Below are 24,383 nucleotides of genomic sequence, written 5' to 3'. Positions count from 1 at the left end.
CAAATTAAAAAAAAAAAAATTTTTTTTTATTTTTGGGTCATAACCAGCAGTGTTTAGGGCTTCCTCCTAGCACAGCATTCAGGGATCATTCCTAGCAATCTTGGGAGATGATATGGGTAGCCTCAGATGGAATGCAGGTGGGCCTTGAGCAAGGTAAGCACCCTATCTACTGTACTATACCTTTGACTCCCTATCATGAATGCTTTTTTGGAGGTTCATACCTAGGGATGCTCAGAAAACACTCCTGACATGCTTGGGGGACCATATGGAATGCCGGGGTTTGAAAGCCCTACCCACTGTGTTATCTGGCCACTTCTACTGCATTTTTTTTTTTGTTTTGTTTTGTTTTGGTTTTTGTTTTTGGTCACACCCAACAGTGCTCAGGGGTTATTCCTGGCTCTGAGCTCAGAAATCACTCCTGGCAGTCTTGGGGGACCATATAGGATGCCGGGAATTGAACTCAGTCCCAGGTCAACCATGTGCAAGGCAAATATCCTACAGCTATGTTATCTCTCTGACCCCCTGCAAATTCTTAATTAAGGAATTGGTCTAGACGGAGTCACAATGTCAACAGTTGGAGAGTTGGTATTTGAAATGGGCAAGTTAGTTGTATATGTACGTATTTTTTAAAAACATAAAACAAAGAGGCTAAGGAGATAACTCAAAGAATTATAGTACATGCTTTGCAATGGGGAGGCCTGATTTTGATCCCTGGGACCAGATGACTCTAAGCAACAACAAAGTAAAGAAAAGCCATAGCCATAGAACACCACTGAGCGTGGCCTAAGACCCAAAGAAACAAAAAAAGAAGTAAATTTTCATTAATTTTAATTTCCTTTGGGACAAAGAGTTAAAGTGCTTGTCTTGAATGTAGCCAACCATGGTTTGATCCCCAGCACCACATATGGTCCCCCAAGCACCACCAGGAGTGATCCCTGAGCACAAAACCAGGTGTAAGCCCTGAGCATAACTGAGTATGACCAAAAAAAAAAACCACCAACAAAAAATAAAATATAACGGGGCCGGCGAGGTGGCGCTAGAGGTAAGGTGTCTGCCTTGCAAGCGCTAGCCAAGGAAGGACCACGGTTCGATACCCTGGCGTCCCATATGGTCCCCCCAAGCCAGGGGCAATTTCTGAACACTTAGCCAGGAGTAACCCCTGAGCATCAAAAAGGTGTGGCACGAAAAACCAATATACATAAATATATATATATATATATATAAAACACACATTAATTCTAATATACAAAAATTTCTGTTTCATTTTTTTCAGTTTGGGGTAACATAATTGTTTTTTCAGTGCTAGGTACTGGATCCAGGGCATCACACATATAAGGCGAATGCTCTATTGTTGAGTCTCATACCAACCAAATAGAAAGCGTTAATCTTTGAGTTAAACACATAAATATAAGGAAGCTTGTCTATATTCATTATTCTGAAAACACACACACACAACACACACACACACACACACAACCCCACCCCATCCCCTGAAGAGATAGATGATTCAAAAGCTACCACGAAAGTCAGAGGTAGGGGCCAGAGAGATAGCATGGAAGTAGGGCATTTGCCTTGCATTCAGAAGGATGGTGATTCGAATCCCAGCATCCCATATGGTCCCCTGAGCCTGCCAGGAGTGATTTCTGAGCGTAGAGCCAGGAGTAACGCCTGAGTGCTGCTGGGTGTGACCCAAAACCAAAACCAAAAAAAAAAAAGTCAGAGGTAAATGGACATAAAATATACCCAGATTAAGAAATACAAAACCTGGGGCCAGAGAGATAGCATGGAGGTAAGGCGTTTGTCTTTCATGTAGGAGGTCATCGGTTAGAATCCCAGCGACCCATATGGTTCCCCGTGCCTGCCAGGAACAATTTCTGAGCCTGGAGCCAGGAATAACCCCTGAGCACTGCCGGGTGTGACCCAAAACCAAAAAAAAAAAAAAAAAACCTGAAGAGGTTCTATGAATATCACTAAATAATCACTTTAGAAAGTAGAAAGCCGGGCCCGGAGAGATAGCACAGCGGTGTTTGCCTTGCAAGCAGCCGATCCAGGACCAAAGGTGGTTGGTTCGAATCCCGGTGTTCCATATGGTCCCCCGTGCCTGCCAGGAGCTATTTCTGAGCAGACAGCCAGGAGTAACCCCTGAGCACTGCCGGGTGTGGCCCAAAAACCAAAAAAAAAAAAAGAAAGTAGAAAGCCGATAGGAAGAAGTAGAAAGAAGATACCTAATGTGTCCTTGAGGTAATAATTCAAAGTTCTTTTACTTCCCTCTGACTCCCTTCAAAGAATAAACTCCAAGAATATAGAGGAACCTTTTTATGTCAGCTAGTTTCAATCCTAATCTCAAATATTCTGCTATTGCTTGAATTTCCCCTTTCATTTCCTTTTCACTCACCTCTGTGAAAAGCAGCAGAGTAGGAAATGGGAACCCACACTAACAGAGAAAGCTATTTCAGAGAGACCCACAAGAAAACATGACTTTACAAATGTAGTAAAAACAGTCACAACTATGTGAAAATTGTGTGGGAATCACAGTACTACTCTTTCAACTTCTTATGTTTTGTGGGGTTTTTGTTTGTTTCAGTTTTTGTATCACACATGACAATACTCAAAGGTTACTCCTGGCTCTGCACTCAGGAATTACTCCTGTCAGTGCTTAGGGACCATATGAGGTTCCAGGGATCAAATCTGGGTCAGTCACATGCAAGGCAAGTACCCTCCCTGCTGTATTATCACTATATACCCCATTTTGTGTTTTCCTGAAGCATAATACTTATGCAAACATAAAGAGAAAAAATAGACCTTCAGAGCAGATGAGGTGAGAGAGGGAAAAAAACAACCTAATTACTAACTATGGGAAACACACAGAGATGAGTTCTGGCAAACTTAGAAATTTAGATTTCAGGGTCTGGACAGATAGCACAGCAGGTAGGGCACTTGCCTTGCATGCAGTTGACACAGGTTCAATCCCCAATATATTATATCCCTGGCTCAACACCAGGAATGATTCCTAAGTAGACTAAGTAGAGCCAATAGTAACCCCTGAGGATTGTTGGTATAGCTCTCCCATCCAGTTATTATTACTATTATTTGGGTTTTGGGCGACCCCTGGCAGCACTTACAAGTTATTCCTGGCTCTGTGCTCAGAAATTACTTCTGGTGGGCTCAGGGCAACCCACCCTCCTGCACCCCCTTTTTTAAATAGAAATTTAGATCTCAAATATTAGCTTGTACCAATAACTTCGGAGATTTAAAATAAAGGGCAAAAAGGAGGGCCAGAGCTATGCACAGTGGGTAGGGTATTTGCCTTACACGAGGCCAAACTGCGTTCAATCCCTAGCATCCATATGGTCCCCTCGGTCTACCAAGAGTAATTTCTGTGCGCAGAGCCAATAGTAACCCCTGAGCACTAACACGTGTGGTCCCAAAACAAACAAAAGCAGGAGGGAAGGTCTCTAGGCAAGCAGATCTTGTGATGTCTGTGTTTCCAATTGTCACCATGCATGTGGTACGCCCTGCTAATGCAGGTGGCAGGGTCTGTGAGATAGCCTTTGACCACTGCATGCTGTGGTAGCTCCTGTCCTAGAAGCTAGCTTGAATACCCTCTGCTGAGGACACCAGCAACACCACAGGATTAAGCAATGTCTTCCAATGTCTGTATTGGCAAAAAAGTTGTCAAAGTGGAAGTGAAAACATTTGGTGCCAAGCACTAAAATTCATTCAAATGACAATCACTGGCTGTTCCAGGAAAATAGGGAGTAGAAAAGGAAATCTGCTATTTTGTGTACACCGTAATTCATCTCAAGACTTTATCCGGAAGGAAGGAAATCTATTTGGGTTCAGCGCCTGTCTGACTGGCCCCTCGCTGACCTTTTACTCCACTGTCTGACCCCAAAGTCTCAACCTGTGTAATGATGAGAGAACACAAGTATCTTTCCTTTGTGCTCTACCAGGCCTCACAGTGGACACTACGACTCTCCCTGGAGGACCTGGCCTGACTTCCAGGATGGCACTCACCGATGTCACTGAGCAGAGTGAGGATGGCACCTTCCCGAAGGCCACAGCAGTTCTCAAACTGGTTCAGGTACTGTCAAGAAGGTGAAGGAAGAAATGGTTACCAACCCTAGATAAGTTCCTGTGTCTGTGACCAGATAGAGCACTAACATCAGGTCTGGACTTTTGGGCCCTGAGCTGGTGAGTACTTTGGGTAGTTGGACAGATTCAGAAGAGGAAGCAGTACCAACAACTCCTAGAAGCGCTGCCTGGGCCTGTTGGAGTGTCAGATATTTTGCAATGAGGGTATTTGTCTTACTAGCAGCCTTGTAGTTCTGAAGACGTATAGCCACAAGAATTCTACTGCCCTGGGAAGCACCTGGGATGTGGGAAGAGGAGGCATTCTTCCCTCTGGCTGCCACCCTTACATTGCCTTTCAGTAGTGATAGTTTAGAAGGGAACTTTAATGAGCACTTGCCAGTACCAAGCTAATGCTAGGGATTGTCGTAGTAAAGATCCTTCTGTTCTCAGTTCATGTCGCACAACTGAGGGAAGCACTACTAGGATTTCCATTTCAGAAGGAAGTTAAGTCCAGGAGGGTTTCAGCTATCTGCGCTTTCAAGGTCATTCAAGAGCAAAACTGGAAAAGGAAGCTATGTCTACTAGAGGTTCTGACACACACTCTGAACTCCCTTCCCTCCTGGGCCTCTCAACATATTAAAGGGCTTAATATGGGGTGGAAACTTGACCTCAAATGAAGACAACAGAAAAATACTGGTAACACTGGCAAAGGTAACCCTGTGTACTGAACTGCCACACCTGTGTGAGAAAATTCTGCCTAATAAGAACCATGGCAATACTGACGCAGCCCTGACCTACCAGGAAAGAACAGTTTGGACTCATCCAGCCTTCCTCATACTTAGACCTGAAGGCGTTTTCCTTGTCTTTGGAAATTACCCTGCAGAACATACAGCAAGTCTCTGATTTTCTTGTAAGATCTAGGCTTCAGTGTTTCCATTTAAGCCCCACACACATCACCCACACTGGTCATGAAACTGGTCTTTGGAAAGGGAAGTCAAATCCACTGAAGTCACAGGGTTCTCTGAGCTTCCTTCTGATGACAAGGGCATGAGCACTCCCTGTGGTTCCCTGCCCACCCAGGCCACCTCACCTTCCGGAGATCTCCTCCTTGGCAGTACTCCATGGCCAGCAGGGGCAAGTCATTGGGAGCCAGGTTCTGCATTCCCTCGGGCACATCCCGGGCAGCCACCACATTGGGGTGGTTCAGCCTAGAAAGAGTGAAAAGAAATCACTTTATCAGGGAGGAACCCCTGATATGGCTCAAACCCATTTCCCCCCTCCCTTGTCTCAAAAACCTCAGTGTTCAACAAAGGTTTGGAACAACCAAGAACTCTGGAGTACAAACAGGAAAACAGAGGTCAGGCCTAGTGACTTGCTCAGACCTGCTCAGTGCCTGTGCAGCTAACAAACACACATCATTCAACTTTCTACACCATGACCACGCGGGTCCTCAATGGTCACGTCTTTTGGAACTACCAAAATCAAGTCCTAGAGACAATTTGAAATTGCTTCTAAAAGCAGAACAAGCAGAAGGGATCATTCACTCCAATGGGGATTTGGCATGACTGTGCAAATGCAGTGACATTCCCTCTGATGAGGCTCTTGGTGCCTGTTTTCAATTTTCTAAGCCAGTCAATTAAGTTGCTGGCTTACCCAAATAATTTTATGGCCAGAGAATAACACTCAAGGGCCAATGGCCCTATCTCTACACTGGAGGAATACATATGATCAATAAACTTACCACAATGTAGACTTGCTACCTTGGAGTAAAAAAATAGCGGAGAAAAAAGAGTTTTTGCTGACAAAGGAAAATTTATAGTAAGGTATATTTTATATTATTTTATATAATGAATAGAGCTAGCCAACAGTTCTCTCCAAGGCATAGTGATGAACTAACTGCCACCCTTGTTGGAAGTTGTCTATTACCACATTCTGGCTGAAGGTTGAGTAGCAGAGATTCAAGATTCTTTTAGCTGCGGTAGATGTAACTGTTACTCCTAACCTCAAAATCCAGAGGGCTCTTTCTAGATCTCATCTGCATGTCCTCTTGGACATCAACAGGCTTGAGTATTTGACTCACCTTCTCATGATCTGGATCTCCAGACACCAGCGTTCACGGTTCCGGGGGCTCAGCTCCTGACGGCACTGCTTGATGGCAATCTGTTCACCTGTTTCCTGCAAAGGAGTACACAGTAGGGTCAGAGACCTTACCAACAAACATGCAGGGAGATTCCTGAGTCACACTTGAAATGTGATCTTTAGGGTTCAATTTAGTATTCTCCAAAGAGGGAGATATCACTGCTGGGGAAGCTAGTATGATGGGAGGGAAGGTATATGCAGTGGTCTTAGGTGAAAATGGGGTGCTTTCTGTTTGTTTAAAAACAGTATGTAGGGGGAACCGGAGAGATAGCATGGAGGTAGGGCATTTGCCTTGCATGTAGAAGGGCAGTGGATTGAATTCCAACATTCCATATGGTCCCCCAAGCCTGCCAGGAGTGATTTCTGAGCATAGAGCCAGGAGTAACACCTGTGGGCTGCCAGATGTGACCCAATAACCAAAAACCAAAGCCAAAAACCAAACCAACACACAAATACAACCAAAAAAACCTATCTAGGGACCAGCGTGATAGCACAGCAGCAGGGCATTTGCCTTGCACACAGCTAACCCAGGACGGACCTGGGTTCAATCCCTGGCATCCCATATAGTCCCCTGAACCTTCCAGGAGCAATTTCTGAGTGCAGAGCCATGAGTAATGCTGCCAGGTGTGGACCCCCGCCCCTGCCAAAAAAAGGGCAACGAAAAAACCAAAACCAGTATCTAGTGGATCACTATGATTTTTTTTTTCTGAAAAGGGAGAGCAAAGTTTTGGAAACTTTAATCCAAAGCATTGACCTGATGTCTATACCCATTTAAGGACACCCCCAAATTACTATCAGGCTATGCCCACCATTCCCACCTCACCCTGCCTTTCTCATTTTTTATTTCTACCCATCTAGAGTCCGCATCAGGACCATATTAATTTCTTTCCCACCTTTTCTGCTGATTATTCCTGCCTGAGGAAGTTGTAGTTCCTTCAACACTGGCTTGTGCTAGAAAAAAATAACTACCTGGCACTGCTGATAGAAACCCTTTTTTTATTTGTTTTTGATTTTTAGTTTTGGGGCCAAACCTGGCTGTGGTCAAAAGTTATGTCTGGGTCTGCACTCAGGAATTACTCCTTGTGGGCTCGGGGGACTATGTGGGATCCTGGTGATCGAACCCCAGTCAGTCATGTGCAAGACAAACATCTTACTGCTGTGCTATCACTCCTGTTCCCAAAACCCTTATAACAACACAAATGGCATATCCATATGCTTCAATTTAGTAGCTGATGCCATAGTGTTTTCATGTTTCACTCTCTAAACCAGGGGTCTCAAATTCAATTTACCTGGGGCCGCAGGAGGCAAAGTTGGGGTGATACTTGAGTGCAAATCAGTAGTAAGCCTTGAACATTGGGGTTGTGACCCAAACAACTAAAACAAAACAAAACAAAAAATGATTCCTCTAGGGCAGGGCCACAAAATGTTGTATGGAGGGCCGTTTGCGGCCTGTGGGCCGCGAGTTTGAGACCCCTGCTAAACAAAGTTTTGTCTCTCCAGAAGGCAGGTTAGCCAAATACAATAGAAATAGTTCAGATTTTAACTCAGCCCTACACTAGTCCTCCAATCTAGATCTCACAGACTGCTAGGTCTGGTACATTTCCTCAACTGTGAACTAGGAATGCTGATGCCTACATTTCAGGGCTGTCATGAAGCTGGGGATCAAGCCTTAGTAGGTGATCCATGACACTTCTGGGGACATATCCAAGTCTCACAGGTGCTCTTGGCACTTAAAATTCTACACTCTGCCTTTCTAACCAGTCTTCACACCGTGTCATCTAATGCTATAGGAACTAGAATTAGGGCTTTTAAAATGTGTTTAAGTCGGGGCCGGGGAGATAGCATGGAGGTAAGGCGTTTGCCTTTCATGCAGGAGGTCATTGGTTTGAATCCCGGCGCCCCATATGGTCCCCCAAGCCTGCCAGTAGCAATTTCTGAGCCTGGAGCCAGGAATAATCCCTGAGCACTGCTGGTGTGACCCAAAAACCAAAAAAAAAAAAAAAGTGTTTAAGTCAACATGAAAATACAACATAGTGAATGCTGTCAGAAATACCCCAGACTCATTACAGTTGATTTTGAATTAAATTTTGGTTGGGAACTTTCTACTGCCCAAATTTGTTTTGCCCCTTTCACCTTCATTCAGTTACAAAACTCTATATGGGTCCACTGCCTACTGTTTAAAAAATTAGGGATTCAAAAATAAACAAACAAAAAAAAAGTAAACTCTGGGGCCAGAGGGATAGTACAATGGGTAAGACATTGTCTTGCACGCAGCCAATCTCAGCTTGATCTTAACATCATATGAGCCCCACCAGAAATGATCCCTGAGAAGAGCAAGAGTAAGGCCTGAGCACTGTGGAGGGGGCCCCAAAATAATAAAAAAAACCTTAGGACTCAAGACTAAAGAGGCAGTCCAGGATTAAGGCAGATGTTTGCATGTGGCTAACCCCAGCCCAATTCCTGGGCACTAGGTACAGCCCTAGAGACCCCCAATCACAAAGACCAAATTTTTTAAACTTTTTTGCTTGGGAACCATACCTATTGGTACTCAGGCTGTACTCTGGCTCTGCACTCAGGAATTACTCCTGGCAGTGATTGAGTATAAGATACTAGAGCTCATCTTGGATTGGCTGTACACCAGTCTCAGAGACTAAATCACCTGCCAGCACTTATTCAGTCTGCACCTCCCTTACTTTCATTGTCTTCCAGCTTCAAGGGACTCCTTTCACTTCAAAATAGGTGACTCCTTACTACATGTACACATCAAAGCCTCATTTTATGAGGTCTTGTTTGTCCACATGAATTTGCTTTAATATTTACCCTGAAACAATACCTTGAATAATGTTATGAAATTGAAGCCCCAGGAATAAGACCATCAGTAACTGACCAGCTGGGCCCTAAGGATTAGCTCTTCAGAGGGAAAGGGGATCACAAGGTAGGAGAGACTAACTGGTGCTGGAGATAGCAGAAACAACTCTGATCTGACAACCACAAGAGGGTTACCATTTTAATGCTGCCACCCCTTCCCTTCACTCCACAGTGACCTCTAAAATAGTTGAAGCATAGATAGCAGCCACCACTGCACCAGTCTGAGCTCTGGCTGACCTCAAATAACATTTTGTGTGCTACTTAATACTTGCAGCAGGACCCTTCCTGACAGGCCACACTCAACAAGCACTAGAATGGGGCCGGAGAGATAGCATGGAGGTAGGGCATTTGCCTTGCATGCAGAGGGATGGTGGTTCGAATCCCGGCATCCCGTATAGTCCCCTGAGCCTGAGAGGAGCGGGTTTCTGAGCATAGAGCCAGGAGTAATCTCTGAGCGTGGGTGTGACCCAAAACACAAACAAACAAACAGAAAGCACTAGTGGAGAGAGCATTCCTACAGAAAGGAAAGATTAAAGGGGAGGGGCCAAAGGATAGTATAGAAGGCAAAATGTTTGCCTTAAATGCAGTTAATACCTGTTAGAATGCCCCAAATATCACATCACAGAGCCAGGAATAGTCCAAAGGACCACTAGGTACTCAAAAAATTACATGATTTCAAGGAACTAGAGGATGCTGCAGTGGCAAAGTATCTGCTTGCAAGTATACATCTGAAAGTTCAAATTCTGGTGCTCTCCTCAAGTGCAGAGCACTAATTCACAATGATGTTATCTGGGACGCAGCTCCACAAAGTATGAGTACCAGTAATACCACAACTCTGCTACTTCAGAGCAATTCAGAATTAAAGTAACATTTAAAAACAGGGGCCGGTGAGGTGGCACTAGAGGTAAGGTATCTGCCTTGTAAATGCTAGCCAAGGAGGAACCGTGGTTCGATCTCCCAGCGTCCCTTATGGTCCCCCCAAGCCAAGGGGCAAATTCTGAGCACTTAGCCAGGAGTAACCCCTGAGCATCAAGCGGGTGTGGCCCAAAAAAAACAAAAAAAATAAAAAACATGTGTTGCTCTTAGCTTCAATATACAAAAGTATATTGAAGTATATTGAATATAACAAATTACCACAACCTTAGTGGCTTAAAACAACTCTATATTCATTTTGGTTTGCTTTATAGAGCTATACTCAGTAGTGATGAAGACTTAACTTTTGGCTTTGAACTAAAGGGATCACTCCTTAATGATCAGGCTCAGGAAATCAGATTGGGTGTCAGTGTTAGAACCCAGAGTTGGCAGAATGTAAAGCAAGTACCCTACCTGCTATACTAATGTGCCAGCCCCAAAACAACTCTTTTTATTTCCACATACTTCTGGAGGTAAAAGTTTGGAACAAATTTCACTGGCCTAGGGCTGGAGAGATAGTACAGTGGTAGGGCATTTGCCTTGCATGCAGCCAAACCAGGATGAATGGTGGTTGAGTTCCAGCATCCCATATGGTCCACTGTGGCTGCCAGGAGCAATTTCTGAACACAGAGCCAGGAGTAACTCCTGAGCGCTGCCTGGTGTGACCCAAAAACTAAAACAAACAAACAAAAACCCACAAATTTCACTGGCCTAATATAAAAATGTTGACAGGAATATGCTCCATTCTGAAGATCTAGGGGAAAACATGGTTCCTTGCCCCTTCCAGTTTCCAAAACTGCCTGTATCCCATGACTGGTGATTTCTTCTCTATCCTTATCCCTCTAGCTGGTCATTCTACAGTGACAAATGGAGTATTTTCACACTGCATCATCATTCTGTTACTGATTCCTCCCTTCCTCTCCCAATTTTAAGGACCTGATATTTACCCAGATAATCAGGAGAATTTTCCTCTAAGGTCAGCTGATTAGCAACCTGAATTTTTTCTACAAGTATCTAGTAATTTTGACAATAATTGTCAATAATTTTGACACTGATTAACATTATCTCATATTAACTTACTAATAGGTTAGTAATATAGTAAGAGATTCTTTGCCACTGAGCTATCCTCTAGTTCCCTAATCCCCTGATATCACAAACTTTGGTGAGGGGAGAGGAGTCACACCCGGCAGTTACCAGGTACTTCTGCCACTTGACCCAACATATTTATAGGCTGACAAGATAAGGATGCAGACATATCTGGAAATGGCTATTATTCTCCTACCACAGAATGGTAGGCAGGATATGTTTTTCTTCTTTAATAAAAATAACTAGAGTGAGGTGATAAATCATACCCAAAAGATAAATTTATTAGGTGACTTACAAAATATTTTCAGCACTATAGATAACTGTAGATAATTATAGTTATTTTTTTCAACATAAACACTGAACATAATACAAAGCTATCACCTGGCCAATACAGAATCCAGGAATAATTTTGATATTGGAGAATGAAGACTTGATACTGTCCTTACCATCCAAACTCACACCAAAAAAATAAATAAATAAAAGAGGAGAACTTAGTATTTCAATGTAAATATTGAATGAGTCATAGAAAACTTGGCAAAGAAACCAAAATGTTCTATGTGTGGATAACCTAGCTTAACATCCTGTACTTCAGAACATCTCACACAGATACATATTACATAAACTTTGCACACAGTGGCCCTCTAGGTATTCTGAAACATTCCAGTTTCCCTATGAGTGATGATGCACTTGAAACAGAAACACAAACAGTATGACTTTTTTGTTGCTAAGAAGCAGAGCAGCTCATAAAAGAAAAATTTAGTTAAGCAGCACAGAAACAGAACATGACACTGATTTTGAAATCCTGGGAAGTTTGTTCCTCACTAGAAACGAAATTCAAATAGCAGTGGTTGGTTTTCTTTATTAAACCTGGAACTTCTAGAGTCTCAACTCCGTTCTGTGAAAATGGAACATCAGTATCTAGTAAATTCAGTAAGTGAGCTCTGGCTATGAAATAAACTATTGAGTTGGTCTATATTTTGAGAAAGTAGAGAATGGGATCAATAATACTGCTTGTGCTTAATACAATCAATTATGTACATCCTTAGAATCTGTCTCTGTATGAGCAACCATAAAACTAGTGATAAATGTAAGATATTATTAAGTATAGAAATGAGACTTGGGGACAAACCCTATCCTTGTGGTCTGAAAGTTACCAAAAAGCATAAAAGCACAAGGGAACTAACCTGGAAGGCTAATCAATGTCACTCTTCTTTTAACGCCCGAGAGAAACTCACAGGAAGCCAAACATCCCCTCAAACTCTTGCCCAGTCTCGTGTTACTATGACATCCATGCAATAGGCAAATACAACATGGGCTAATTTAGGGGAAAAAAAAACCTGCTTATTTTTTTTCTTAGGCCCTAACCTTCAAGACGGAAAGTTTAAGAGAGTAGGAGCAAAGCCAGGGTGAGAGATCATATGAATACAATTAAGTCTTCAAAATCAAGGTCCAAGGTATTCTTCACCCCTGATTCATCCATACAACATTTTGGGGCCCGCGGCCGACTTTCAAATATTGCAGTATTTGCAATTATCCGCTTACCGAATAAAAAGTGCATATTTGAAGGCCAGCCGCGGGCCACAAAATGTTGTATGGAGGGCTGCAACAACTCGAGGGCCGCAAGTTTGAGACCCCTGAATTAGAGCAATCTATCGTGAGATCTCTCACTTCAACCAGTCTCTTTGATGTAACCAAAGGAACTCAGGCACAAAGCAGATCAGAAGGTAACATCCTCATCTATCACCTCAAATGAATGACACTGAGACCATTACTTAAATTAGATCATCATTCCTAATATGGAAATGGTTCTATCCCTGTCAAACTTGTCAATTAGAATGCAATGAGGTATCTGATATGTAGGTAGCCTGAACAAGTTCTAAGAGTATTCTTACCTTTCTCTAATTCTGCCTAGATGTGGCTGCTCTTGAACTACCTTCTTGAGATTGCCTTTGATGTACTTTCTTTTAAGATCCTGCTCAAGTTTTATTTCTTTTTTTTTTTTTTTTTTTTGGTTTTTGGGATCTCTATTTCTGGTCTTGGACCAGGATGGAGGCCAAAGGGAAGATGGCTGAAAGGGTTTAGACGCAGGGTAGCCTAGAATGGCTGAATGCTTAAAAGGTTATGAGATAGGCCACACACATGTGGTGAATAAGGCATGAATAAAGTTAATGCTTCCTGAAGCCTGCCTGTGAGTGAGTCTTCATTACGCCGATCACCTGGGCCTGGGACCCGCCGGCTGCATGGGGGATGAAGCCACGTGGCTGGGGCCTAAGCACAAAGGCCTCCATCCATCGCCATCCAGCACCATCCTTAATTATTTAATGCAAGACAGCACTATTCACAATAACCAAAATCTGGAAACAAATCAAGTGACTGGTTAAAAAAACCCAAAAAACTATGATACATATAAACCATGGAGTACTACTCAGCTGTAAGAAAAGACAAAATCATGTAGTTTTCTGCCACCAGGATGAAACTGTAGCAGTGGTTCTCAAACATTTTAAACAGGAGGCCAGTTCACTGTCCCTCAGATCACTGGAGGGCAGGACTATAGTAAAAACAAAAACTATGAACAAATTCCTATGCACACTGCATATATCTTATTTTGAAGTGAAGAAACAAAACGGGAACAAATACAATATGTGGCCTGCGGGCCGTAGTTTGAGAACCACCACTGCTAGAGCATGCTGAATGAAGTTATCTAGAAGAAAAGGGATACGGAATGATCTCTCCTGTATGTGGGATGTAAACATAGTAGGGAAATAACAAATGCCCAAAAGCAATTAAAACCTGAGAACTGGGGCCAGAGTGATGGCGCAGCAGTAGGCGTATGCCTTGCATGCGGTTAACCCAAGAGAGAACTTGGTTCAATCCCTGGCATCCCATATGGTTCCCCAAGCCACAATTGATTTTGAGTGCATAGCCAAGAGAAACCCCTGAGCTTCAATGGGTGTGGCCCAAAATCCAAACAATCAAACAAATACCCGAGAACTTATCTAGAGAACTGAGCTTGAGAGTAGGTATGGGGGAGGAAAGTGGGCAACCTGGTGGAGGGGATGGTGCTGGAATATATCCATAAAACCATACCAGTAACAGCATTGAAAATCACAGCACTTAAAAATAAGTAATGGGGCCAGAGAGATAGCACAGCAGTAGGGCATTTGCCTTGCAAGCAGCCGATCCAAGACAGAAGAACGTGGTTTGAATCCAGCATCCCATATGGTTCTCCATGCCTGCCAGGCGTGACTTCTGAGCAGAGAGCCAGGAGTAACCCCTGAGTGCTGCCCAGTGAGACCCAATTCCCCCCACCAAATAAGTAAAACCATTTGATTATTTAAAAATATTTTGTTTTAGGTATTTAATGCTAGGACTCATACAGTGTTCCAACCCCCTCCACAATCTCTCCCCTCACCCAACCCACCCACTCCCACTCCCACTTCAGTTCTGCAGATTCTTTTGTCTTTGGCCATTTAGCTCTTACTATGTTTCCTTATATGAGAGAGATCACTTTGCAAGTATGTTATTATTTCCACACACTTGATGCTTATACTTAAACAGATTTAATATGTTTCCAACTATTCTTTCTATTTCCATTAAGGAAAGACATCTTTTTATTTTCTGTATTCCCTCAGAGAGCTTAGCCAGTGGCTACTACATTCTTAATGAGGAATGTTTAGTCTTGCCCACGGAAGGGGCAAGTAAAAGTTAGTAGTACTTGGGGCCAGAGCAGTGGCGCAAGCCCTAAGGTGTCTGCCTTGCACGTGCTTGCCTAGGATAGACCGAGGTTCGTTCCCTGGCATCCCATATGGTCCCCCAAGCCAGGAGTGATTTCTGACCACACAGCCAGGAGTAACCCCTGAGTGTCAACGGGTGTGACCGAAAAACAAAAAACAAACAAACAAAAAAAAACAACCAAAAACAACAAACAAAAAAAGTTAGTAGTACTTTATAGAAGGTGCAATCAGTAATACCTAACCTTCCACATATATAAAACAGCCAGTGCATATATTACCTTATCTCATTCTCACAGGAGTGCTTTAGAACCAAGGCAGACCTTCATAACCTCATTCATATATAAAAATAAATATTCCAAGTACACAGATATTTGGAAAGTACCCTGGAATGCCTCCAGATTCTACCAGAATGTAGTTGTTGCTGCTTGTCTTGCCCAAACACGCTAAAAACTGAGAGGACTGATAGCTGAGTATCCTCAAAATGCCAAATAAGAAGTTATGGCCTAAAGCCAAGAAGTTAGCAAGTAACAGCCAAGATTGAAGCCAAATCTATGTGACTGATTTTCAGTCCTTCCTCCCCAAAATGTTGCAGGCTGAAGTTACTGAGGACTAACACACCAACAATTTGTGCTAACCCCTGGCCTGAAGACAGAAGGGGGCACTAACACAGCAAGAATTGTCAAGGCCCAGCTCAGTCAGACAATCATGAAAACGGGAAAGGGGATGAGATCATTTCTTACACTGTCTTTCTAAATTCCAAGTAATCATTTTTTGTTTAAAGAAAACCCAAGTATTTTGTCCTCCAAAATAGAATTGTTCTTTACCCTTTCAGTTCTTCAAAATGGTTTAGACTAGGGGGACAAAGGAGTACCTGAGGAATGCTGAATATGTTTTAGGGGTGTCCTTAATCTTGGGACACCCACCTTGGTTGGAGAAGCTAAGAGTCATGATAGAGAAACATGAGATTAGGATTCACACAAAAGTTTGAATTCCAATTTACCAGCTTGGTCTCTATGAGTAAGTGGCTTATCTACTTTGGATTCAATTCCCTCGACGATAAAATAAGAATAAGAGGCCTGGGAGTTGATTAGAGTACTAGTCTTACAAGGATGTTGTGGTGGTCTTGCAACTATGTGTGACATCTAACCTTTCACTCAGTCTCTCTGCTTCCTATTCTACCAAGTCCTTTTAATTATACCCCTAAATTAGCTCTCAAAGTGTGATCACTTGGGGCCAGAGCAGTGGCACAGCAGTAGGGCGTTTGCCTTGCACTCGGCTGACCTAGGACAGACTGCGGTCCCTCAAGCCAGGAGCAATTTCTGAGTGCATAGCCAGGACTAGACCCTGAGCATCACCAGGTGTGGCCCAAAAACCAAAAAAAAAAAAAGAATGTGATCACTTGTCTCTATTTCCAGACTATCAACACATTGCAGTGTCTCACGTAGACTAGTGTAAAATCCACTAAACTGGTCTCCCCTCGAGAAAGGGTCATAGCAGCAGAATGTAACAAGCTGACTGTTAAATATACAAGAATTGGTGAGAACTGGTTGAGAAACTGCAAGTGCCTTTAAAATAAGGAGATTGTTGGAAATTAGTAACTGCTACCTACTCAGGTCTTGGGTTTTTTGTTTTTCCGTAGAATTGACTTCTTAGCTTCTTGCAATCAGTCTCTGAGTTCAATAGCAGGAGATCAAAACAAAAGCTCTTCAACAGGGCTCTGTCCAACTTGTCAGACTTCTAGTCCCTGGCTCCCTCTTGTCGACTATTCCATCATACTGGCCTTTCAATCCTGTTCAGTTGCCACAAACTATCCCTCCAGAGGACTCTGAAGAGTAGCTATTCTCTGGAACTCTTTTCCCACCTTCTCTGCATGCTCAGCTTCTCTTCGTGACTCAGATCTCTGGTCAAGTGGTCACTTCCTTAGAGATATCCCTGACTGGCACCCCACACCCTGAAGTCTGACTACACTGTATGGGTCACATTTATCATAGTTGGGGGTTAATATCTATAAAGGTATTAGTCATTAGACTCTTGACCCATTTTCCAAAAACGTCTTTTATCAATAACCAGAATCATTTTATAGTCTATCAATAACAGAAACAATAAATATTTGTTGAGTGAATAAATATCTCTGCTTCTGACATATATGTGACATAAACAGAACCCTGACTGAACAGAAACAAGGAACTTGAATAAAACACATCATTATACCCCATGAACTATAATTTGCACCCCTATCCTGGCTCCTACAGTCCTTCATGGGTCCTTCTATCCCTCAGGTGACTGGTTCCAGAACAGAGAAGAAGGATGGCTATCCGGTGTATGTCACATGCCAGATGATGGCTAAACGAATGCAGTGGAAGCATGAATTGCCCATTTCCTTGGACTGTAGGACCATGCAGGTTTAAAAAGAAGTGGCTTAGGGCCAATTCTGGAACAATGGGCAAAGTTTATATGGAGCAGGAGAGAGGCTTGTCTGAGAGATAGCTCAGCCATACAACTTACGTGGATGCAACAAGAGAGTTGATAGGAAGACAGAGAGAGCTGACAGTGACAAAGACAGACTGTGAAGGGAGGATCCTCAAAGAGAGTGAGGAGTTTGCTTTTTGACTATATAATTTTTGGTCCACACTAGGGATCTGAGCTGTAGCTCCCATATACAAAGCATGTGCTCCAGTCCTTTGAATCATTTCCCCAGCCCTAAGTATGTATGTATGTATGTATGTATGTATATGTGTTTGTACATATATATTGGTTTTAGGGCCCTTCCCAGTGGTACTCCGAGGTTACTCTGGGCTCTGTATTCAAGGATCACTCACGGTGGGCTCAGGGGACCATATGGAATGTTGGGGATCAAACCAGACTTGGCTGCATGTAAAATAAACACCCTTCCTGTTATACTATCTCTTCAGCTCCAGTAATTATTTTTCTAATTTTATTAAGGGAAGGGGCTTGTGCCTGAACACAGAAGAGGAAGAACAGGACAGCATGTCTTGCCTGACTTTTGGCATTTAAAATTATTTATATTTTGGTTTTGGGGCCACACCTGGTTATGCTCAGGGGTTGCTCCTAGCTCTGCACTCAGAAATTATTGCTGGTGGGGCTTGGAGGACAAGAAGGGATGCAGGGTATTGCACTCAGCTCGGCCACATATACGGCAAGCACCTTACCTGCTATACTACTGCTATAACTCTGCATTTTTTTTTTTTTTTTTGGTTTTTGGGCCACACCCTGTGACGCTCAGGGGTTACTCCTGGCTATGCACTCAGAAGTTGCTCCTGGCTTCTTGGGGGACCATATGGGGCACCGGGGGATCGAACCGCGGTCCGTCCTAGGCTAGCGCAGGCAAGGCAGGCACCTTACCTCCAGCGCCACCGCCCGGCCCCTGCATTTTTAAAATAAAGAAGAAATTAAGATTTTTGAGGAAGGGACTTGAAAGTAATAATTCAAAAAAACCAGTCCATGTACACTTATATTATTAGGTCCTAATCATTAAAGCTAAAATTAAATTCCAGGTGACAATAGCAACTGCTATTGTCTGTCCAACTATCCAACTGCAGAGAACAGAGGGGCCCCAGTCTGAGCTAGAAATGACAAACTGTGGAGGGACCTATGGTACAGATGTTTGCTGTAAAACAAGTCTCTAGAAACTCTGTCCTGTTTAGAAGCAGCCCAGCGAAGGTACATGTGTGGCTATAGAATGATTTGGCCTTCTGTGGTGATGCTGGCTCAAATCCAGATGAAATCTATTCATTTTATAGCTTCTGAGTCTGCTGTAAGCTAGACAGATTTGACTGTGACTCTCAGGTACCCTCACCCACAGGGTTAGCTCGAATCCTAACTTCCCAGGTGTAGGTCAGAATGTCACTACCTACAGAATTATACTTTTGCCCTCCAACTCTGGCTCCCATGTTGGGTTATATCTTATTTGATGTAAAACAAAGTTTATCCCTGATGTCCTTGTGTCTATTTACAACTTGGTTTCACCCAAAACCTGGGTGGGTTTACTGCCCCACCCAAGGGGGGTCTCTGTACTCAATAAAAAACAGCAGTTCTGCAGGCAGTGTACTCCATACTAGAAGGAAGTTTCACCCTCAGCCTGTTTCAACCCTCAGGATTGTTTCTGTGTGACCCTGATTCAGACTTTTTTGCCTGTGCGTGGAGATACGGAGATATGGGGTGATTTTACACCCATAGTTTCCATGTGTCTTTCTACCCCTCAGTGCTAAATGTTTCAGGGTAGGGAAAAAGCTTGATTATGCACAAGGACTTGCCAATATGGCTGTCCACTAGTCTCCATGACCCTTATTGCTTGCTTGCTGCAGCCAGGCTAAGGACACTGATATGTGTCTCCTCTCCTTCAGACCACTAAAGTGGTTGATAGTCCTTAATTAAAAAGCAAAAAGTAGGGCGATAGGACAGTGGTAGGGCATTTGCCTTGCACACAGCAAAACTGGGACAGACCCAGGTTCAATTCCCGGCATCCCATATGGTTCCCCGTGCCTGCCAGGGCTGATTTCTGAGTGCAGTGCCAGGAGTAACCTCTGAGTGCTGCCGGGTGTGGCCCAAAAACAAAAACAAACAAAAAAAAAAGGCAAAACTGCTTCCAGGTCTTAGGTGGGTTTTAATTCTGGGTTCATAAGCTAATTTAATCTATGTGGTGAATAAAGGTTCCCTTGAACAACAGCCTCCTAAGTTATACCAGAGTCTTCCTATCTTCCTGTGTGGAATGTCCATTTTTTTCCTCAGGAGTACCGTATGTGGCACATGGTCCTCTGTGTAATGATCTGAGGAAAGTATCATCTAGTTAATATTAGAACTTTATTTTATTTTTAGTCTTTTGGACTTCAGGCCTGGGTAATTCCTGGAGATACCTGAAAAAAATGCCCTGCAGAGATTATAAGTATGTGTAACATATGCATGAGCAAACAGGAGTATGGAAGAACTCATGCTTCTAGTGTGAGAATCTCCTATCAGACCACCAAAAGCGTAAAAGCAAAGAGAGGGCAGAAAGGGCATTTACCTTGCACATAGCTGCCCTAGGTTAGATCCTGGCATCCCATATAGTTCCCAGAGGATTCCTAAGTGCAGAAACGAGAATTGGCAGAAGAATCAACAGCAAGATTCAACACAGAGATTCAGCTCCGATTCAGCATCAGCAGTTGAGCATCATCAAAGAAGCAGCAGCAGTAGCATCAGCAAATGGAGTTAGTCAACTAGGAAGCCTGGAAAAAACAGCTGAAAGAGAGAGAGGCCAACAGAGCCAGAAAGAGTGGAGAAATAGCTGCTAGGAAAAGGCATAGTATAGAGGCCATGTGAGGAGGTGTACATGGTGGTACGGATCGTGAAATAAAGCTGGTTGACTCCTGGATCTTCATCTTACTGCTTCATGAATCTCTCTGCCCTCACCCTGCAATCTTCAGACCCACAGGCTTAAGGGGCAGCAGGAGTCAGGTCGAGCACAGAAAGCCCTCACCATCCCCTTTCCAACACTAGGACTCATTAATTTATAATAAAACAACCACAAAGTGCAGGGCCTGAAGTAAGCCTTGAGCACCACTGGGTCTCAGAGGTGACAAAAAGCAAAATAAACAAAAAGATTAGGGGTTGGAGTGGTGGCACAAGCGGTAAGGCATTTGCCTTGCGCACGCTAGCCTAGGACGGACCAAGGTTCAATCCCCTGGCATCCCATATGGTCCCCCAAGCCAGGGGCAATTTCTGAGCACATAGCCAGGAGTAAAAAAAGATTAAAAGCAAAGAGAATTCAGCCAATTAAAAAAATTACTACCACCAGTAGTAATGCCTAAGTACAGAGTCAGAAGTAAGCCCTGAGAAGGGCCAGGTGTGACCCAAAAACTTTAAAAAGGGTCGGGGAGGGGCAAGCAATAGTAAGCAAATAGTACACTTGTTTTGCATACAGCTAACCCAGGCTCAATCACCAGCTTCCCATTTGGTCCCTGAGCCAGTGAGGAGTGATCCCTGAGCACCACCGGGTAAGGTCCACCACCAAAAATTAATCATGGGCCTGAGATAGCTCAAAGGGCTAGTACACACAGCTCCGCATGTGAATGGTCCAGATTCAGTCACCAGCATTATGGCGAGTGATCTCCACGTCAGATATAGGCCCAAATATAAAAAAAAATAATCAAAAAATTTAAACTGATCCAAATAATTTCAAATATTTAGATTCATTTAAAATAGGGATTTTAGGGGCCGGTGAGGTGGCACTAGAGGTAAAGTGTCTGCCTTGCAAGCGCTAGCCAAGGAAAGATTGCGACCGCTGTTCGATCCCCCAGCGTCCCATATGGTCCCCCCAAGCCAAGGGCAATTTCTGAGTACTTAGCCAGGAGTAACCCCTGAGCATCAAACGGGTGTGGACCGAAAAACCAAAAAAAAAAAAAAAAAAAAAAGGAATTTTCTACACTCTCCTTAATAATTCTCATTTGTATGTGCACGCAAGCATTCTTTTGCTGTCGAATATTACTAACAATTCTGTGAATATATATTTTAAATATTTATTTTGCTTTTGGGGCCATACCTGGTGGTGCTCAACATTTACTCCTGGCTTTGTGCTCAGGGGTCCCTCTCAGTGGTGCTCAAGTGATCACATGCAGTGCCAAGGATCAAGCCTGGGTTGCTGCATGGAAGGCACACACCTTCATCCCTGTACTATCTCTCCAGCCTAAAATATTAAAAAGTAAAGTCTTAACATTATAATATTTTATTGGGGGGACTAAAGAGATGGCACAGTGAAAGGGCATTTGCCTTGCAAGTGGCCAACCAGGGAAGGACCCGGGTTCAATTCCACGTATCCCATATGGTCCCAAGAGCCTGCCAGGATCGATTTCTGAGCGCAGAGCCAGGAATAAGGCCTGAGCGCCACTGGGTGTGGCTCAAAAACAAAACAAAACAAAAATGTTTTAATTTCATTCTAAGTGTTTTTATTTTTATGTTCTGTAACACATAATATACACTATAACATAACACACATATAACATAATATACCCATATAACACATAAGTATATATTAGTAAAAGATAACTTAATATTGGCATAGATATATATGTAAATAAATATAAACACACATACATAGATTTATTTATATAACTGAGTCAGAAAACTTGGCCATTTTTTAGCATTGAGTTAGGTGCCACTGTCTGACACTAAAGCTTGACTACCACAACCCTAGGCTCTTCTTGAACCTGCCTCCGTAGATGAGGAGGGGCCAAAGGGACCACCTACCTGCCAGTCCCAATCCAGCCCCTCCTGCAGCAAGGCCTGGCTCTTCCCAGTAGCACAGAGCCCCCTGTTTTGGGTTACTGATCCTACCTTAATCAATAATTGTATTCCACCGTAGGGTGTGATCTGGTAATAGTATATTGGATTATCCCTTAGTTGGTATTCTTCTCCCACCTTAGGATGGGACCTGATTTTTGTCAATAAAAGCAAGGGTCTGGGGAAGGCTGGTGCTCATTCTTCGATCTTCTTCCATCTAAGGAGCAGAAAGCTTTTGTGGTTTGAATTCCTTGCTGGAGCACTGGATTTCCTGAACCCATTCTTGTACCTTTTCACTGTGCTAATTATTTTTTGCGGATCTCTACACCTGGAACTGTTCCCCCTTGATCTAAACGGACAGGGAATGGGAGCTGCCTTTCCTGTCTGGGAGCTATGTGAGAATCAAACTATAACCACTCTCGAGAACGTGACACTTCACCCCCCTACCTGGTTGTGCCATCGGATGACGTTTCCAAATCCCCCGGTCCCGAGTCGTTCTTTCATTTCCCAGTTCCCACAAGTCTGGGTTGGCAGGGAGGGCGACCAGCTCATATTGATGCAATGTGGCCTCTGCAAGGAGGGTGGGCAGGAGGGAGACAGAAAGTTAAAGTTGAGTCAGAAAAGCTAGCAGAAAGTTTCTGGCTTCCCAGCCAAGAGAGAAGAAGCCAGTGGGACCATTTTCCCCTTTCCCCACAGAAAACTAGGAAGGGAACTGGGCTGGCTTGAATATTGTCAAGAGACGTTTCTATCGGGCCTGCTTTGGGGTTCTCAGTGCAAACTCTCACCTGCCCCTTCCAGCAGGCGGCGGGAGACCCTCGACCTTGACCAGGGGTCTTGGGGCCTGAGAGATGAGAGCACAGCAGTGGGGCGTTGGCCTTGCAAGCAGCCGACCCAGGACGAATGGGGGTTCGAATCCCAGCCTCCCAGATGGTCACCCCGAGCCTGCCAGGAGAGATTTGGTTTCTGAGTGCAGAGCCAGGAGTAACCCCTGAGCACAGCCAGGTGTGACCCCCAAAACTAAATAAATAAATAAATAAGGGGCTTCGTACTGCTGGGTGTGACCCCAAAATCAAAATAAATAAATAAATAATAAATAAGGGGCTTCACTTAGGGTGTGACCCAAAAAGCAAATAAATAAGGGGCTTCGCAGAACCAGGAGGAACTCCTGAGCACTGTCGAGTGTGACCCCAAAAAACTAAATAAGGGGCTTCGCAGAGCCAGGAGGAACCCCTGGGCACTGTCGAGTGTGACCCCAAAAAACTAACTAACTAAATAAATAAGGGGCTTCGCAGAGCCAGGAGGAACCCCTGAGCACTGTCGGGTGTGACCCCAAAACCAAATAAATAAATAAGGGGCTTCCAGAGCCAGGAGTAACTCCTGAGCACTGCTGGGTGTGACCCCAAAAAGCAAATAAATAAATAAATAAATAAATAAGGGGCTTCGCAGAGCCAGGAGGAACCCCTGAGCACAGCCAGGTGTGACCCCCAAAACTAATAAATAAGGGGGTTCGGAGAGCCAGGCGGAACCCCTGAGCACCGTCGGGTGTGACCCTCAAAACCAAATAAATAAATAAATAAATAAATAAATAAATAAATAAAGGGGCTTCGTGGAGCCAGGAGGAACCCCTGAGCACAGCCAGGTGTGACCCCAAAACTAATAAATAAGGGGCTTCGCAGAGCCAGGAGGAACCCCTAAGGACAGCCAGGTGTGACCCCAAAGCTAACTAATAAATAAGGGGGTTCGCAGAGCCAGGCGGAACCCCTGAACACTGTCGGGTGTGACCCCCAAAAAGAAAAAAACAGAGGGGATCCCCAGCCGGCCTCCCTCAGCGAGGGGCGGTTCTGGCCCCTGAGGGCCACGTCCGGGCCCCGCGTCCCGGCGCCGCCGGAGCAACCCGGGGGGCTTCCCCGAGGCCGCCCACCTCCGGGGCGCCTGGCCCCGCGCCCGACTCCCAGACGCCTCCCGGAAGCCGGAGCCCGGGGCGCGAGTCCGGCCGCTCGGGCCAAGGGCCTCACCTGGCGGCCGGGGGGCTCACGCGGGGAGGGGCGTGACGTCACGCGGAGCTCGGACCGGACCGACCGACCGCCGTCGGGCGCGACTTCCGCGGCGCTTCCGGCTCGGCGTGACGTCACGGGGCGGGGCTCTTAAAGGGGCCGCGCGGAGCCTGGGCCCAGCCGGCGCCGGGGCATCTGCGCCTGGGAGAGCACTCCTGGCGCTGCTCAGGCGACCGATGGGACAGATGCTGGGTCAGGGGCTGAAACCGGGTCAGCTTCGGGTAGGAAGGGCAAGCACGGT

General features: G+C 44.4%; 1 protein-coding gene across 2 annotated transcripts in view; it reads right to left on the bottom strand.

Moving 5' to 3' along the window:
- The window catches only part of IKBKB (inhibitor of nuclear factor kappa B kinase subunit beta), a 58,701-nt gene extending 35,806 nt beyond the window's left edge, over positions 1–22,895 (bottom strand). Inside the window, exons 1-5 of one of the 2 annotated variants that reach the window (XM_049771812.1) lie at positions 22,874–22,895; positions 22,536–22,658; positions 6,155–6,249; positions 5,165–5,282; positions 4,018–4,087 (exon numbers count right to left, since the gene is read on the bottom strand). In XM_049771812.1, coding sequence (XP_049627769.1) covers positions 4,018–4,087; positions 5,165–5,282; positions 6,155–6,249; positions 22,536–22,640 — 388 coding nt within the window. In that variant the 5' untranslated portion in view covers positions 22,641–22,658; positions 22,874–22,895. Of the gene's footprint in view, positions 1–4,017; positions 4,088–5,164; positions 5,283–6,154; positions 6,250–19,836; positions 19,895–22,535; positions 22,662–22,873 lie in introns of those variants that run through there. The other variant, XM_049771813.1, reaches the window with a different exon arrangement.
- Positions 22,896–24,383: the final 1,488 nt, after the last annotated feature.

The sequence above is a fragment of the Suncus etruscus genome, chromosome 4 (assembly GCF_024139225.1).
Source record: "Suncus etruscus isolate mSunEtr1 chromosome 4, mSunEtr1.pri.cur, whole genome shotgun sequence".
Lineage (NCBI taxonomy): Eukaryota > Metazoa > Chordata > Mammalia > Eulipotyphla > Soricidae > Suncus > Suncus etruscus.
This window is presented reverse-complemented; position numbering and strand designations above follow the sequence as displayed.